This window comes from Salminus brasiliensis, chromosome 9 (genome assembly GCF_030463535.1).
Source record: "Salminus brasiliensis chromosome 9, fSalBra1.hap2, whole genome shotgun sequence".
Taxonomy (NCBI): Eukaryota; Metazoa; Chordata; class Actinopteri; order Characiformes; family Bryconidae; genus Salminus; species Salminus brasiliensis.
Genome location: NC_132886.1, coordinates 15458103 through 15475724, shown reverse-complemented (window position 1 = coordinate 15475724; position 17622 = coordinate 15458103). Strand labels below are relative to the sequence as shown.

At 41.0% G+C, this 17622-nt stretch overlaps 1 protein-coding gene across 1 annotated transcript; it reads left to right on the top strand.

Annotated features, from left to right (window-relative positions):
* Positions 1 to 430: 430 nt before the first annotated feature.
* On the top strand, positions 431 to 17368 carry dok1b (docking protein 1b). Its single transcript, XM_072687570.1, has 5 exons — positions 431 to 616; positions 11481 to 11774; positions 12648 to 12738; positions 14459 to 14631; positions 15440 to 17368. The coding sequence occupies exons 1-5, from the start codon at positions 560 to 562 to the stop codon at positions 16625 to 16627; spliced, it is 1803 nt and encodes a 600-aa protein (XP_072543671.1). The 5' UTR covers positions 431 to 559; the 3' UTR covers positions 16628 to 17368.
* Positions 17369 to 17622: the final 254 nt, after the last annotated feature.

The following is a 17622-nucleotide window of genomic DNA, read 5'->3' as shown; positions in this document are numbered from 1 at the left end:
CATTAATAACCGTGATAATAATCAGCCTTTAAATGAGTCCTCCGAGCCGAGCTGCTGAAGTCTGCCGAGCGGAAGTTCGCATTGAAGGAAGTGTGAAGGAGTGAGAGAGAGAGACAGAGAGAGAGAGAGAGGGAGAGAGAGAGAGAGAGAGGGGTAGAGAGAGGGGTAGAGAGACAGAGAGAGAGAGAGAGAGAGAGAGAGAGAGAGAGACAGAGAGAGGGAGAGAGAGAGAGGTAGAGAGAGGGAGAGAGAGAGAGAGAGAGAGAGAGAGAGGGAGAGAGAGAGAGACAGAGAGGGAGAGAGAGAGAGGGAGAGAGAGACAGAGGGAGAGAGGGAGGGGGAGAGAGAGAGAGAGAGAGAGGGAGAGAGAGAGGTAGAGAGAGGGAGAGAGAGAGGTAGAGAGAGAGAGGGAGAGAGAGGGAGGGAGAGAGAGGGAGAGAGAGAGGTAGAGAGAGAGAGGGAGAGAGAGGTAGAGAGAGAGAGAGAGAGAGAGAGAGAGGGGTGAGTCGCGTGTTGACTAGTTTGGGTTTACTGCAGAGGAGCGAGCACTCGGTTCAAGATGGACACTCACGTCAAAGAGGGGCAGCTTTATGTCCAGCACCAGAAGTTCGGAAAGGTAGGCTGTTGTACACACACACACACACACACACACACACACACACACACACAGTGTGACTTCACAGCAACACAACTGAGGTAAACCGTGTGTTGTTGTAAACACTGAGGACAGGCAGACAGTGGCTGAGGTTATTTACATGTAGATAGCATCAAACACACACACACACACACACACACCTATGTGGTTATTATGGGTGGGCATTTGCAGAGATGTCTGGAGTAGCCCAAACTCCTACTCATGTGTTGTTACTTACGAGGAAATACATGTAGCCACCTCTCCAAAAACAAGCAGCAAAACAGTTCAGTACTATTGGTCTTAATTAATATAATAAAGCCGTACAAACATGACATAATGACATTCAACTCAAATAGGGATTTTATTAAATATTAGGCACTAAATCCTGATGTAAAAAGTGGAATAATTTCCTTACAAGTCTACTGTTGTTGAAGTTAAAGTAATATAATTAGAAAAAAGCCTGATTATTGTAACTAGTTGTCTCCCACTTCTGCTAATCTCCAACACTTGACTAGAGAATTCCACTGCTTTTAAAAAGAGCAAGGCATGGGTGTCTGCATGACCTGCCCTGTTAAAAACAGAAGTTTAATAACTGTATTATGATTAACATAGCTGTGACCATTCTTCTCTTTCCTGTGACATGAGAGAGTCACATGAATGAACAGCACAGTCAGAGACACACCACCGACTCCACTGCCCACTGTTTTGGAAACTGCTGTTTACAAAAGGAAACTTGCACGCTTGAACACAGCATTCAGGAAAAGCAGTTGTTTTCTCTGTCCGATATTTAGGTCCAGCGATGCAAGTGGTTTAGTGTCCCAAATGAACAAATACAAAGACACACGGCTCTGTTTTTCTCTTTTCTCACCTTCTGCGATTTACACTTTCACTGACACTAGTCTCCACATGTGTTTGAAATGGTGTGACCTCCTCTTTTCACCAGAAGACCAAACAACAATGAGAAACTCCATCTGAACAGCCCTAAGCCCACTGTGTTAGGCCAGTTTGTTTTTACCCGTATTTCACATTGATGTGAATCATGTGACGCTCAAATCGTCTCTGGAATCATAGCCATGGGCCCTAAAGCAGTCTAAGATCGGTCATCCCTGCTGAGTATCTATTCTTATAGCTTCCTTAATGTGTCTTTTGAAACTCTCCTCCCTATTTGGTAAAGCAAAAGTATGAGCAAATAAAGACATGGCTGTAACCCTGAGGCAATAGCTGAGAGTCATGAGAGTGGAGAGCAAGCCATGTGTGTTATGTGTTCTGTAAAGAATGGCGAAATAAAATTGGACAGTCAAGTGACTATATGTTAATCAGCTGAGAGCGGCCTGTAGATCACCTTTTTCGGAACTGCTGGTCAGCATGGCGGCCTTGTGTTTTTCAAAATTTCAAAAGGTCAGTTGGCTTTGTAGGATGGGCAAGAAAGGAAATGTGGTTTTGGAACTTCTCACTAGACCGTATAGATGAACCCGAGGAACTGTCTGGTCTGTTTTTAGGCACATTACTGATACATAACTGAGCATTTCTAATACAAACTCTCTGGTACTGTTGGCTGTTGGGTAATTGCAAGTGTCAGGTTAGAGATCAGGTGGAAAAGGTGGTCATTTGGAATGACAGCCATCATTTTACGTTGTGCAAATGGTACATGATGAATGGACCAAAAGAATTGGTTTAGTATTACTTGCATGAAAGAATTACTTCTTAAAACCAACGTCTTTTAAAGGTTACTATTCTGCTAGGCTGGACTACTAGCTAACAGATAAAGATGAAATCCTCTACTCTTCAAGGGTTCGTCCTCCTGCTGTTACACATTTTGTCCTGGCCTCTGTCGCCCTCAGCTTGCTCATTGGGGTCTGGACCCAGATGAAGTTGCATTAGGATGTAACTAAAACTGAATTGAAGGAGTTGAACTGAGTTGATAAGCTGCTAATGTGAAAGCTGAGAACATGCGCTTGGCCACATCGGGAAGAGGAAGTTGAGTTTGCTTCTTAGGCGTCGGAGTGTGAACATGAAGGACATAATTATTATTTTTAATACTGAAGAGTGTGTTTTGCTTTCAAGGTTGGCTCATATGTGTAGGTGAGGTTGGAGGTGTTTGGGTCAAGTTTCACTGCGCTTGAAGGATATCGCCTATTAATCTGAACCCAGTTCCGTTAACAGTCCTCCACAGTGTTCAATATAATGCTTTCTAACCTATGGTGATGGCTCATATGCTATAATGTCCAGGTCTAGCTTTCACTATCAGATCAGTATCTTTTTATCAAATAACTTTATAGTGCTGTTGGTATTGAGAATACGTTCGCACAGTATAATGTTTTTCAGTCGTTATCGCAATATTGACTTTTGCCAAAATTATACCACAGAAATGCAAATGAGCTCTGGAACACTGTAAATTTACTGGATGCTGTAAGCTGCTTTACCTATCATAGCTCCAAATGAGTGTTTCTGAGTTGTGACTCAAAGTGATGCAGGCTGATCTTCAACCACGTCGCCTTATTGATTCTCCAATGCATTAGAAAACATGTTGCAAGGCATATGAATGTAGCCCTGACTTACAGGGACTCAAAAGTAGTAAGTCATTACAGAGATATTTCTTGGCTGGTGGTGTAGATGGAGGTTGACCCAGACATTTGACCTTTGACTTTTACATGGCCTTTAAAAGTAACCTCTGGATGAAAAACATCAGATGTAGAGGCTGTCTGTGTGGGTTCTGTGAGATATGCTCTAAGGCATAACACAGTTTACCCTTGCCAATCGTTGGACTGTAGAGGGATGTTGACTTTGGCCTTGCCCCCTGGGCCTGTGTTCAGTGCATGGGCTGCATCTGCAAGAATCTGATCAGTGACTGCACAAAGCACTATGGGGGAGGTACTGGCTGTACTGTCCTTTACTAAGAAGTGCAGACTGATTGGGTCAGTTGTGGGTCTGCATTCCTTTGCATTGAAAGGACCTTTACTTTCCTTTTTTATGAAATACGAGTAATTTGTAAAATGTACTTAAAAATATATATATACTGTTTACTCTCCTAAGCTACAAAACAGCCTTATTTTAAGTGTCACAAAAAACCCACATTTTTTTTTTTACATATAGTCTTGCTTAAGTTGCACTACAGCTGGTTTATTCTCATTCTTCACGCTTATGAGGTGCTTTAGTTCACACTGCTTTTTGCACAATATAGGTCTGCCAATCAGAGCCAAGGTGATTTGCAAACAAAAAAACTGTTAAAAACAACCTGTTTAACTAGGGGTCAAATTAAAAGTCTGAAGAAGGTTTATTTGTCATATACCTAATCATACATGGTATAGTATAATGCTTATGTAACTGTCTGATCACAAGATTACTAAAGATTAATAAGAGATAAAATGTAGGATAAAAAGGATGAAATATATAAAATAAAAAAGAATTTAAACTAAAAAAATATATACTAAGATAAAGTAAAAATACAAAATATAGGAATAGCAAGATATCATTGCTGTTCATGAACTGACCAGTAGAAATGCTCTGAAATGAAATCTTTTAGCATAATTTGTTTTTCTTTTCTCTTCTCCTTTGAAGTTGTCATTTTTGAAGATACAAGATTTGACAGTGATAAGATATATTTGTCCATGTAGTCTTTTGGGATACTTACAGAAGCTTTGGTGCTATCATATTTTAAATCCATAGGTATTAATATGGAGTCGGTTCCCTATTTGCAGCTCTAACAGCTCTGCTGGGAAGGCTTTAATGTGTAGGTATAGGTATAAATATACACACACACACACCAATCAGTCCTGACATTAACAACACCTCCTTGTTTCTACACTCGTTGTCCATTATATCAGCTCCACTTACCAGAGAGGAGCACTTTGTAGTTCTATAGTTACAGACCGTAGTCCATCTGTTTCTCTGCATACTTTGTTAGCCTCCTTTCACCCTGTTCTTCGATGGTCAGCACCCCACAAGACTGACCAGCATAGAGTAGGTATTTTTGGGTGATGGGTCATTCTCAGCATTGCAGAGACACTGACATTTTGGCCGTGTGTTAGTACAAGTTGTGCAGGTACGAGTGGGTCAGACACAGCAGTGCTGCTGGCTAACAAAGTATGTAGAAAAACAGATGGACTACGGTCTGTAATTATAGAACTACAAAGTGCTCCTCTCTGGTGAGTGGAACTGATATAATGGGCAATGAGTGTAGGAACAAGGAGGTGGTGTTAATGTTATGGCTGATTGGTGTATATGCATAATTGAATCTACACAATATAGATTTCATTTTTAATATTAAATTATTTTAGTGTTTTTGCTACATAAATGTTACAAATAGATGTTTAAACTGGATCTCGGAGGAATAATGCACATGTAGACTATGGGCCCCGTAAGTGTGTATATGTGTGGACTGGCTCATGGTGATTTTTTTTTTTTTTTTAAGACACACATTCGCTATTTAAAGCTTTGAGGTAAAGAATCAACGCCAAGCTGTTCAGGAATAGAACGTGCTATCTTTCCACTTGAGTAACACAGCCCTGCAAACACACCAACACACTACAATGGAAAGAGCTGTTTTTGGGTTGTTTGATTTAAAAATACATTCATTCACAGCAGTCTTGTATTCATAGAGGAACCTTCAGGTGTTTGAAGGGGCTGATGATGATAATAATGAAACATTTGCCATATTTATACTTATTTTTGATAGAGTTCTTTATTTATTTACTATTAATCATTTATTTAAATTTGCTATATGAAAGATTTAACTGAGAAATGTATGCGTGTCCAAGTTTAACCAAAGAAGTTCTGCTAATATCAGAAAGCAAAATCCTGCTTTCACTTTTACCCTCAGTTATTACATACACACCCCCACTACTTAAATGGCATGCTAATACAGAATACGGTATAAAATCTGTGGTTGTTTAGAGCTTAGTTAATGTTTCATTTATTAAAATAGGAAATGGTGAACACCACTGTCTAAACAGAAGGAAGCCTTCAGAGCGGCCTTCTGTGGCTACACATTAATGAGGGTAGCGCTCATATTCTTATACTTTTTATTATAAACACTTTTTAATTGTATGTTTTTTTTTGTTGTTTTTAGAAAAAATATACAAAATGACAATCAACAAAGAGTATTATACTATCCCTTTTAACCTCTACCAACACCCATCCTCATCACTACTCACCCAACCACCACACACATACCCATATGCATAAGTATATGCACATAGTCTAATACTTAGAAATCCTCATGGTAAAAGTCATGTCTTCGCATCTCCGATTCCATCCAGCCATATCCTCATTGTAGCTGGATTTACTCTATTAACTCTATATGAAGACAATTCTCAATTAGTATTGATAGAGTTAATGCACATATCATTATGCATTGAGCATGTCCATGCACTTGTACATGCACAAAATGCAAAGTGAGAGAATTCAGGGTGGGTGAAGACTGAAGCCTGTGGGCCTGTGGGGAGAAATGTGTGTGTATATTACACCAGCATTACTTCAGATAAAGCTGGAACGCAGATTTGAGGAAGTCGCTCTCCCTTGGCTTATTTGCATAAGTTCCATCCTGTGTAATATATTTCACAAGCTCACTATTACCTTATATGGAGTCGGTGGGGTAACTGTGCTGAAATCACTTCTGACATGACATTCGTCATTTATTCAGCTGCTTGGAAATCTAAGTGAGGTTTAATGATGAACTGGATTCGATTTTTGTCAGCAACCTCTGATGCTTCGGTGCTGATCCTGTGTCATTCTTTGCACGGGTTTTGTATGTCAGTAACCTCACACACTATTGTGTATAAAGGGGTGTGTGTGTGTGTGTGTGTGTGTGTGTGTGTGTGTGTGTGTGTTGGCATTAAATTGGTTTATGCTCTCCCTTTTGAACTGACCCAACACCTCTTTTCTGAAATGTCAGTGCACCCAGGTGCACACCAGGCTGTAGAGGAAGTGTCACTCTGAACACTTTTTAAGTGTTAAAATAGTCTTAACTGGAGCTTTTGGAAAGCTGGCCCAGAGCAGACTTGCAGATGGAACAGTCATACTGTACACCTGCAGTTTGTTGGAGGAAGCAAAGCACATTGGTAATCCCACACATTTCCTCTCTGCCGAACTGATAGATGCACAGGCACATTAGATTCTGATGATGGAGTTTCATTACTCGCAACCCATGGTGGTGCTGGCCTATATATGGTCTTTACTGTTATACTGGTTCTGGCATCACAACAAACAAAAGCTTAAGTCAACTGCAGTGAGTGTTTCAGACTGGTGAGAGAACAGAAGTAAATTAATAGTAAGTGGCCTTTCTTGCCTTTTTTTAGGTGAAGAAAACCGAATCCAACAGGCCAGTCAAATGAAGCTAGGTCCGGTTTGTACGTTCAGCAGAAGGGACTATTTTATTTAGAAAGCATGCGTTCCAGGAAGCATGCAAACTTAATTATCATCTGATGCCTCAATTATTAGGGAATAAATATAGAATGTATGTACTGTATGCTTTATTAAAAATTGCAAGGCCTTTTTCCACTGATTTGGCACATACATGTGTGTGCCTTATTTCACAAACTGTAAAATAAGACCACCCCGGCAGTTTTGGTAGTCTGCCTAGGTCAGAAAACATGATTTGAACTGCTCTTCTTCCTATGTCACAGGGAGGCATATGAAAACTATACTACTGCTTTTGTAAAGGGACCATTTTCTTCTAAGATAGAAAAGAGAGCTGAACCAGCTAGTGTTATGTTGCTAAGCTCTGTTGTGGGCTTCACAGACCAGCACACACATCCTGCGTCGCCTGCCGGCCTCAGAGGACAGAAGAGTTAGGTGGATGAAGTTTATTTTTGATGCTAATCTGTAAGCTATGGTCAGTATAAAATGTCGGCCAGACAAGAGAAATGTAAAAAAAAAATATGCTATGTGGTTCTTTGGTCATTTAGCACAAGCTGATGCTAACAGTTAAGGTTAGATGTGAAAGGTATGGGTGTTACTTGCTACAGGATTCACAATCAAGGATAACCTCAGCTATTCTGAATAGACTAAAAACAAAGATACCTCTAAGCTTAGACACTACTAAACACAAGTCAATGTGGAGACCATAGTACTCTACTATTCGCCCAAGTACTTTTGGAAGTGGTGGGCCTTCAGTCTGCGCTTGAAGGCAGCGAGCGACTCTGCTGTTCAGACACCCAGGGGAAGCTCGTTCCACCACTTCGGTGCCAGGACACAAAAATTAATGCTGGTAGTTTGTTAGATGAATGTCAGTAAGATGAACCTTTTATTAACACGTGTTATATTAGTGTGTAGGAATAACGTGAGAGTAATGATGAGAGACGTGTGCATAATGTCTCAAGTGTTGTGTTTTTTTTGTTTGTTTGTTTTTTTTTTTTGGTGATTTTATTCATAAAATGTACAATATTTTGAGTTTCTCAAAAAATTAATCAGGGCTTGCAACATTACCAACGTTGCAACGCTTTACATTTGATCTGTAAATTGGCAAACAGGTTTGCTTTGCAGTGTGTAGGTATGTTTAAGTATGCATAAGTGAAGTGTGTATGTGTGTGTGTGTGTTGCTGAAGGAACAAAAAAAAAAAATCTGTTGCATCTGTAGCACTTTCACATACACAAGTCCAACAAAAACATATTATACTGGTATACTACACTTTTCCAAACCTAGCTTTGCACCCCCAAGAGGTTACAAATTCAGTACTGCCTCAATTGATGATGAAATGGAGAGGATTTCCCTTTATTACCTATCGGTGGGCTTCGACCCTCCGAATATTAACGCTGTTGTGGTTGTCGTGGCGTCATACAAAGCAGAGAAGCCTCTGGTTGACAAACTCCTCACTATGCCGTACCTCTGCATGCTCATTATCGACCCCCTAACAAATTTTTCGAATAGTGTTCCCATTCAAAGACTCTATCGGTTTAAAACGATTCACCAAACTCAAACTGGACTGGCTGTGGCTGGCTTATTGCCTTGATATTACTTATTGCATTCTGGGTATCTCATTAGCAATAGCCTCTCTGAGCTTATGTAGATTAATCATAGACAATATTGTAAAGGACATTAACACAGCAACCTGTCCGATATATGCCACCGGTTAATACTGCTGACCAGTTTCAGAACCTCGACTAGATTCTTCAGCCTTAGCTTAACTTGATGTACTGTGATAGCGTTAGCTTCAGTTGACTCACCCTCAAAAGCCAGTGGGCGCTGTCATTTATGGTTCATGGTTCTCGTTCTGGAAGTATGGTGGTTATTCTTGTTTCTAGCGCAGCAGAAGTCTAATATACCCTAAGGAGCCACAATTTGGTGACAGTAGTGCTGGGTCCTGTTGTTCTGAAAAACATCTACTTTTGAATTGTTGTGCGTTATTGGCTTTTAGTTCATATTGTGGCATAGGTTTGTGGGGGTGGGCCAAGCCATTGCTAATGATCATATAAAGAAACAGGGACTTCCAGGTGCTGTGAAGGGTGCTGTGATGCTTGATCATTGTGGTATTTTGACAAAAGCATGTCACAAACATTTCAATACGTCCATACTGGAACTGTGTTAACTTGTGAAAAGGGGTGAACGTCACTTTTACTCAATAACTGCCCCGTGAAGCGGTGATTGCAGTTCTGACGTGGTTACTATGCTAATTTGTCAGCCCTGCCTGTAACCCTCTTTTGAAATCTTCCCCTTCACTGGTGACAGTGTTCATGCTGTTTCTGAGTGTGCTGAATTGTCTCTCATACAGAGACCTTCTGTGGCATTTTGACCGTTCGAATCCCTGTGCTCCATGGCCTAGAAGAAATTAAGTCACAGGAAGTGCATACTTGTGGAATATGGCTTGATTAAGGCTCCCAGATGCCTGAACACCCTTACAACACTCCCTTTCATTGGGGTTAAGTGCTAGCATGGTGGCACATAACAAGCCTGAGATCTTTTTATGTGTGACATTATAATACAGGCCTATAACGCAGTGTACATTTTATATTAGAAATTGATCTCATGTCACATTGATCTGGTAAAGATGTGAATTCTCCTGTATTAGACTAGCTTGTCGTGACTACTGTAACAAGTCTAATTTTTTAAAACATACTTTAAAGTAACAAGTCTTTATTCCAGACCTTTTGGACCATTTGTATTGGTCCATTCGTCATAAAATGTTTAAAGGTTTTGATATGACAGTCAAGCACAATTTATAACCTTTTAATTAAGATGCCAAACATGAAATAAAATTATTAATGGAATGGAAGCCATTTGTTCTGTTTTGGGCTGTGCTAGAATTGCACTCCTAACATCCTCATCTAAAGGTGTGGTATTTAGTTTGTTTGCTCAACACAGTAACCTGGCTTTCTTATCTTGACCTCTATGTTATTTCATTAAAATAAGAAGCATTTTATTTCCCTCATGTATAAATGTGACCTACTGATGTGGGTACTTCAGTGTGATGGTACAACCTGGTGACACTTCAGTGTCATAGGACTGAACCTTTCAACTTTGAACACACACATGCATGCATGCATACATACAAACACACACATACACACCACTCCACAGGTGTCCTTGACCAGTCATTTTGTTTATTTGCGTAATCTCCCTGCTTTCCTTCCCTCTTTTGTGCATCTGGAGGAAGGGGAATGATGTTCACTGGCAGTGTAGGCTTCCTCGCGGTTATCTCAGCGTAGTGACCCTGAGACAAGATGGTGTGATAAATAAGATGTATGGATGTCATGTAAAACAGCCACATGCTTGTGTGGTAAAAATGTAAACGAGAGTTTGGATATAAGTTTGTTGCTGTCACAACTAGCTAATCCAGTAGCAGATCACTGTGGATTATTTAATTATTAGTGATACCTGGTATCTCTTTGTATTGAAAGGTTATTGTAATGTGGGTTAATGCAACCATCGTTTATTCCAAGTTTCTTTTTACCCATTCTATTGATCAATTTGTCATGCAGTGTTTATTTCCTGTTGGTGTCTGTTATGGTAAGGTTTAAAAAAAATGTACACTTAAAATCACAAACAAAACAAGAGCTACGAGTACTCACCACCCAGAAATTTGCCAAAAGGTAAACTAATGATGGCTACTTGGGATTTCTGAAAGCAGGCTGTGTACATATTGTAGGATTTACAGTCGATAAGAGGTCTATGTGTAATCATTCATCATTAGCTTAGCTGTTCAGTGTGACAGCAATTCCTACAGCCTTCATAGCATTTTAAATACTCCTGAATTATTAGTATATTGAAATGAAGGGGCAACAAGTGGCTACATATAATGAATTTATCTTTGCGAAGTACAAACTCAGTCACTGCAAAACCATATTGTATGTACAGGCTGTACACTGTACCTGTTTGTTTACACAAATGGCATCAGTGAAGTTGTAGCATTTTAAAGTTAATACTAAATGTATTTAAAAAGGGGAAGGGCTATATTCCTTCCATAATTTTAGATGTGAATGTGTCATTAAATGTGATTAAAATTAATTATTTCACTAAAACCTGACTAAGCTGTTTAGTTTTGGTCAATTACCAATAATTAAATTACTAAAATGTGACTAAAGCTAAAATACATTGTTAGTATACATTACAGACTAAAACTAAAACGAAATCACCTGTCCGAATGAACACTCTCAAGTGTGTTTGACTGAATCTTTTTGCCAGCAGCAGTCTAAGCACTCTTTGCCCTGTCACTAATTGAAAGGCCTTAGATAAGCCAGGAATTTGATCGCAGAGTCAAATACTCCATAGATAACATAACGACTTCCCTCTTCCTCCAAACAGTGACTTTTAAAGAGTCTGTTACAGATTTTGAGTCTGTCTGTTTAAGTGTTTTAAGTGTAGCCTACAATGAATGAGTGTAGTTTCCTCAACTCCACAATTTATTTTCAGAAATGGAAGAAGAACTGGTTTGTGCTGTATCCTGCAAGTCAGAATGGAATCGCCCGGCTTGAGTTCTACGATTGCGGAGGCAGCAGCACTGAAAAACCAAGCACTAAAAAACTGGATAAAAAGATCATCCGCCTGTCAGAGTGCATCAGCATCCTTCCTGCCCTTACCGAAACCTGCCCCAAAGACAACATGGCCGCCTTCTGTGTGGAGACCAACGACAAGGTGCATGTGTTTGCAGCAGAAAAGCATGTCACAAACGAGTGGGTGGAGAAGATGTGTGAGATTGCTTTTCAGGTGAGGCATCATACACTGAGCCAACGAATGTTTAATAACGTTAGATTCAGCCATGGGTGAATGTAACCAAAATAACAGACCTGTTTCAAATGTCACTGAACGATTCATACAGATGTTTACATTTACATTTACATTTATGGCATTTAGCAGACGCTCTTATCCAGAGCGACTTACAAGGTAACTCGTATCACAGAGGTGGGTCAGTGTGGTGTTAGGAGTCTTGCCCAAGGACTCTTATTGGTGTAGCGCAGCACAGTCACCCAGCCACCCAGCCCGGGAATCTAACCCCAGTCTCCCACATGGTGTGGTAGCTCAGTGGCGGGTAGTGGTGTTATCTGTTGCGCCACACCAACCACCAGATGTTCCATTGTCATACTAAATAAACATGGTAAAGCTAAAAACAACTGAGGTATGATGTTCCATAGCAGATTTAAATTAATGCAAATTTCTCTATGTAGTCCATGGAGATGTAGACAATGAGTATTATAGCTTAAAGCCAAAAACGTTAAGGGCCCACACCACACCTAGTTCTTCCCTCTCATAAAAAATAGCCTGCATACTAGTTTTAAAGCAGGCACTGAATAAATCATAGTTACTAAATAAGTACTACAATCAAAACTGAATACAAACCCTGCAGGTTAATGGTTTGAAAGCAGTTCTGTGATAAGCTTTGGTGTCTACATTGCATATAAATATAGTCCTTGTAGTCTGTGTGTGTTTGTGTACAAAATAAATCGGAATGTCTCGGCATGTTCTGGATACATGCTGGGAATTTCCAAAGGGAAAAGGGCCTTTGAGCTTTTATGGGAATTTGAAGGGCAGCTGCCTCCTTTGCACACTCAGCATCTCTCTCATTCTTTCTCTGGCTTTCAGGGAGGGAGCGGTTCTCTTGGTAGTCCAGACTCCAATGGACAGCAGGAGCTTCAGATGGCTGAGAACCTGATCTATTACTCCAGAGAGGAAGGTAATAGAAAGTGCGAGAGGACCCGTGCCATACTTCTGTCACATTTTGGTCATTTTATCATGTTATATAATAGATTTTTCTGTTGACTATAGCCAGTGGAGAGTTGATTTTCCTCCCATTTTCCTTCTCATTTTCCTTTATGGCTCTTAATCAAGAAAGCTCTCATACTCTCCTTGCTGGCAAACACAAAGTCGTGGCAGTGCTCGCTCTGAACGTCCTCATTGCCACAGACAATAGATAGAGACCGGAACTATTTATGCCTTTGGGGCAAATTCCTAAACAAAAGAGTCCTGTGACATCTCTTCCTGTCCACTTGTAGCACAGGCACAGTTATGGATTTCTATGTTGCATTTTCATGTTGACGGATGGCCCACCATTGCTGCCAGAACCTGAACCATAACCATGTAAGAGAAAAGGCAAAACTGGTCTTATGCAATTTGGAGGCGGAATGGTACTTTCCCTAGTCACATGTTAGGCACACAGCCCTGGAAAAATGTGGCTGTTAATGTGTTTACACTATACAGTATAGAGAAGAGAGCTGCTTCCTTGCTGTGACAGGCGCAAGGGTGCATGCACACACACACACACACACACACACAAAGACATGCTTTACTGTATGCCATTCATGACATTAAGGTCATTAATAGTGATTGAATTAAAGACAAAAATGTTACTAAGCAAAACAGAGCCGCTGTACTGAGAGTAGTGCAGAATTTCAGGCATTTAGCCCCAAATGCCTCCTTCAGCACAGCCATCTACTGCATTCAAATGTGAGAAAGAGAGAGCCAGAAAGAGAGAATGCAATAGGCACAGATATACTCATAGTTGTGGAAACCGTTAAGGCAGCAGCATGTCTCTCTCTGAATTCTAATCCAGAATCCGAATGTTTCTAGGGAAATGGAGGTCATGAACACCTCTGTTTTTCATAAGGGCATCATTTAGTTCCTCAAAGAGCCGTGAGTGAGCACTAACATTAAGAAGCTTGTGACTTTGCAGTCTTGGCAGAGTCACACATATGCTCACTCCTGAATGTGCATGATCTGTGTGAGTATCTGTGTGTGGGCGTGTGCGAGCATCGTATGCACAATGGTGGGTGTATTTTTATTGAACACATCTGCAGTTCAACACCACCAACCAAGCATGTAAAGTGACGCCATCTCACTTTGGCTGGTCTACTGCACTGCAACTGTTGCCGTTACAGACCTTTCATTTTCCAATGGCCCGTGGGGGAGTTTAAGAGACTCTCTGAAGTGAAGCCACTGATAACAACTGCGAGCATCTGCAGGTCCTGATAAGCTAGCAGATCAGAGCCAGCCACGGCAGGCATATGATACATATGATATATGACCCATTGGCCCAACTGTATCAGATAAACATCCTGATTATATATACATAACATATAGGGCAGTTTAAAAGGCATGGTTGTCTGTTTACATCCTGTGAGAATTAGCATGTGAAATATGAAGGAATACAGGTTTTGGATTACGTGTAATCTTTGTTTGAATTCCTAACTTAATCAACCTTATTTAAGTAACTAATTGAGTAAATAAGTGCAATATTCAGTTCGTATGAAAATGGTCTTTGCTGCTTAGAATCATTTATTGTACAAAAATGTGAATAGGGATTTTAGGCCACTAACAGAACATTCTATAATATGTCAGAAGAAGGCGGCCAATATGTTCACTAATGTTTCTCTCTCTCTCTCTTTCTCTTTCTATAGTTAATGAATTCTGGGTGAGTGTCCAAAAAACAGAAGCATCTGAACGCTGTACTCTCTTGGGTAATTACTGGCTTAAAGCAGATGGAGAAAGCCTGATATTGAAGGAGCCCAAGACTAAGCGGAACCTACTGGTGTGGCCCTACAAACTATTGCGTCGCTATGGCCGAGACAGAGTGAGTTTTAGTCTACTTTTAATTTGATGTTCTTTACGAGGGCTCTTACAGTTAACAGGGTCATGAACGTTTCAACGTATTCTATTCTGTAAACCTAAGATATTTACACACATTCTTTCATTTAGATTCACCCAGACCTAATGTAGTTTTCCATTGGACCCAAGCAATGCTGACCAGTGCTCTGGTTCTGCTCGATGTGAACACAATTTGTGTAAGCCTAAAATAATCCTGTGGTTACGCTCACCTTGCATTTTTAGTGACAGCTGCCCTCTGCTAAAACTGACACTTTAAGCAGGAACTTGAGGCCAGCACTGTTTCCAACTCTGCTTCCTGTCGTTACCATAGAAACTAGTTTGGTACAGGAAGCTGGCCTTCCTCTCTCCCTTAAGAGTGGGCGGGAGGCAGGGTTAAGGTGGCAGATAACTGTTGAGGCATCAAACTTATATCTCTCGAGGATCTGAATAAACTGCATGTGCTAATTCTCTTGGGTCACTTATTGGGTTACATACTAATGCTTATTTGAAACATATTATATGAAGCTTGTTCTGAAGAAACAGATTAGGCCTAATCCTAGATTACATTAATTTCATATATATATATATGATTCAGAAGATATTTAAGTAAAAAATATTTCAGAAGTGTTTTTGAGGTTTGAACTGATGTTGGTTATTTATTGTTCATCTAACCCCATACATTGTTTCACCTTAAGTACTTAATAAAATCATTTGCTTGTTACCACGTGAACTGCAATTGTAAAAACTATTTAGTACTGTGTAATCATTGCTCTCATTTTCGATATCTTGTGTAGGTAATGTTCTCTTTTGAGGCTGGGCGGCGCTGTGAGTCTGGTCCAGGGAACTTCACCTTTGAAACCAAGCAGGGCAACGAGATCTTTCAGATTGTGGAGAATGCAATCCGGGAGCAGAAGGCCCAGGCTGAGGAACGGCACCAGAGCTGTCCGTCATTTGACGGCGACTGTCCCACCCTCCAGCAGATTCGTGCCGCCATTGCTGAGGGGAACAGTCGAGAGCCAGATGGGGACTCTGGTGGCAGCAAGCCCGGATCTGCAGATGGTGTCATCAGCCGAAGGGAAGGTGATTGCAAGAATTTAAAGGGGCGCAGCCTACCAGAGCCCCCGCCGCCTATTGCAAGCACACCACCACGGTCTCCTATGCCTCGTGGGCCAAAAAGTGGATCTTCATTGGAGGACCAAGTTAATCTGTACTCTGAGCCTGCTGACTCTCTTCGGCTGCCACCTAATCCCGGAGACTGTCTGTATTCTGACCCCATAGACAGCATCAAACCTACGCCAACTCCTAACCCAAGACTGCGCCCACTAGGAGATGAGGGGGGAGGCCGTCATCCAGGCAGCAAGGCTGAGCCTTTCTATGCAGATATATATGACCGGGTGACTCTCGACCTAACCCAAAGAACAGGAGCACTAGGACTCGAGCCACGGGGCAGACGGCCTGCAGAAGGAACCTCAGCAGAGCACATCTATGATGAACCTGAGGGAAGAGCAGGCCCTCCAGCAGGCCAGCCTATCATCACTTTGTACGATGAGGCACGACTAGAGAGCCAACCCTGGAGAACCAGAGGACTTGAAGAACCTCAGGGTCATGAGGTGCCCTATAACCCGAATTTGGATGATTATAGTGTCCCTGCCTATGGCAAGACAAATCTACCCCAGGCTGTGGCCAGGCCTAAAGGTCCAAAGCCCCTTACAGCACCCAAACCCGGTAAGGGAGCACTCAGGAAAGACCCTCCTCCACTGCCCCAAGGTAAAGCTGGAGCTAACTTAAACAACAACAATAGCAGCATCAGTAACCATTATGGAGGTGAAGAAGGGACTATAAATGGATTGAGTGTTGGAGGAAAAGTAAGCAAGCAGGTGGAGCTTTATAGTAAAGTGTCTAAGCATAAGCCTCCAGCCAATGCTTGGCATCCTGCCATGCGAACACCAGACATCATTTACGATAACTTGGGTGAAATCTGAAATCTGAACCTGCCTTCTGACAGCCTAAATGTACTTCCAGTGGCTCTATGACCTATAAACCTGGTCCTAGAGGTCAGGTGAGCATTGTCTGGAATCTGGTTGGAAAGCCTTTCCGGCTTGCCAGTGAAATATCTGAAGATTACTTCAGTGACTGAGGAAATAGAGTAAGTGTGCAGTTTAGTCTCATCAACAACAGATAATGGACTGTGGTCGATGATAAGTGACTGTGACACAGGGAAAGGTCTTCAAGTTTGGAGGACAATGGAACTACATATTCCACAAAAAAACATGTGACTTGTAAAACACATGCTTACCTGTGGGTCTTCTACATGGTTTCATTCTAAAATATAACAGTTTTGCACTTATTTCACCTTTTTTTTTTCTTTTTTTTTTTTTTTTTCTTCTTTTTAGGGGGGGTCAAAATGAGTCTGTGACTTGTATTTTAGAGGCTGTGAAGCACTTAAATGTCAGACCTAACTGCTAGGCAAGGGAATTTGCTGTCCTGTCGTCTTGCATTGCCTGACAATTCACTCTTGGATAGTCAACGTTCATAGATTGTATGGACAGTTGTTGCAAACACCTACATTTTTATTGAGATTCTAAATGTAGCAATTTACTAATCCACTGCTATGTGTGTGTTGAAGGAAGTCAGAAACAGCTGTGCTGTTGAGAATATGATGGAAAATGTATGATGATAACAATAATAAAAAAAGATTCATAGGAAAGTAAGTCTTCTGCTTTTATGAATTTTTGGAAGTACGTTTTCCGCTTCCAGGAAAATCTAAGTTCCTTGAATCTGTTTGTGGTGTTGTCTTGCAAGTCGGGAAGGAGGGCATGAAATCACCTTGAATGCTCTTTTCCTCTTTCACTGTCAGTAATTCACTCCATTTACTTTCCCTCTGCTAAATGACTGCTGAGGGATGCCAGAACAGATAAAACACTGCCTGATGCCTAGTGAATATTAACCAGCCGCATTAAAATAAGGCCTTACTTCA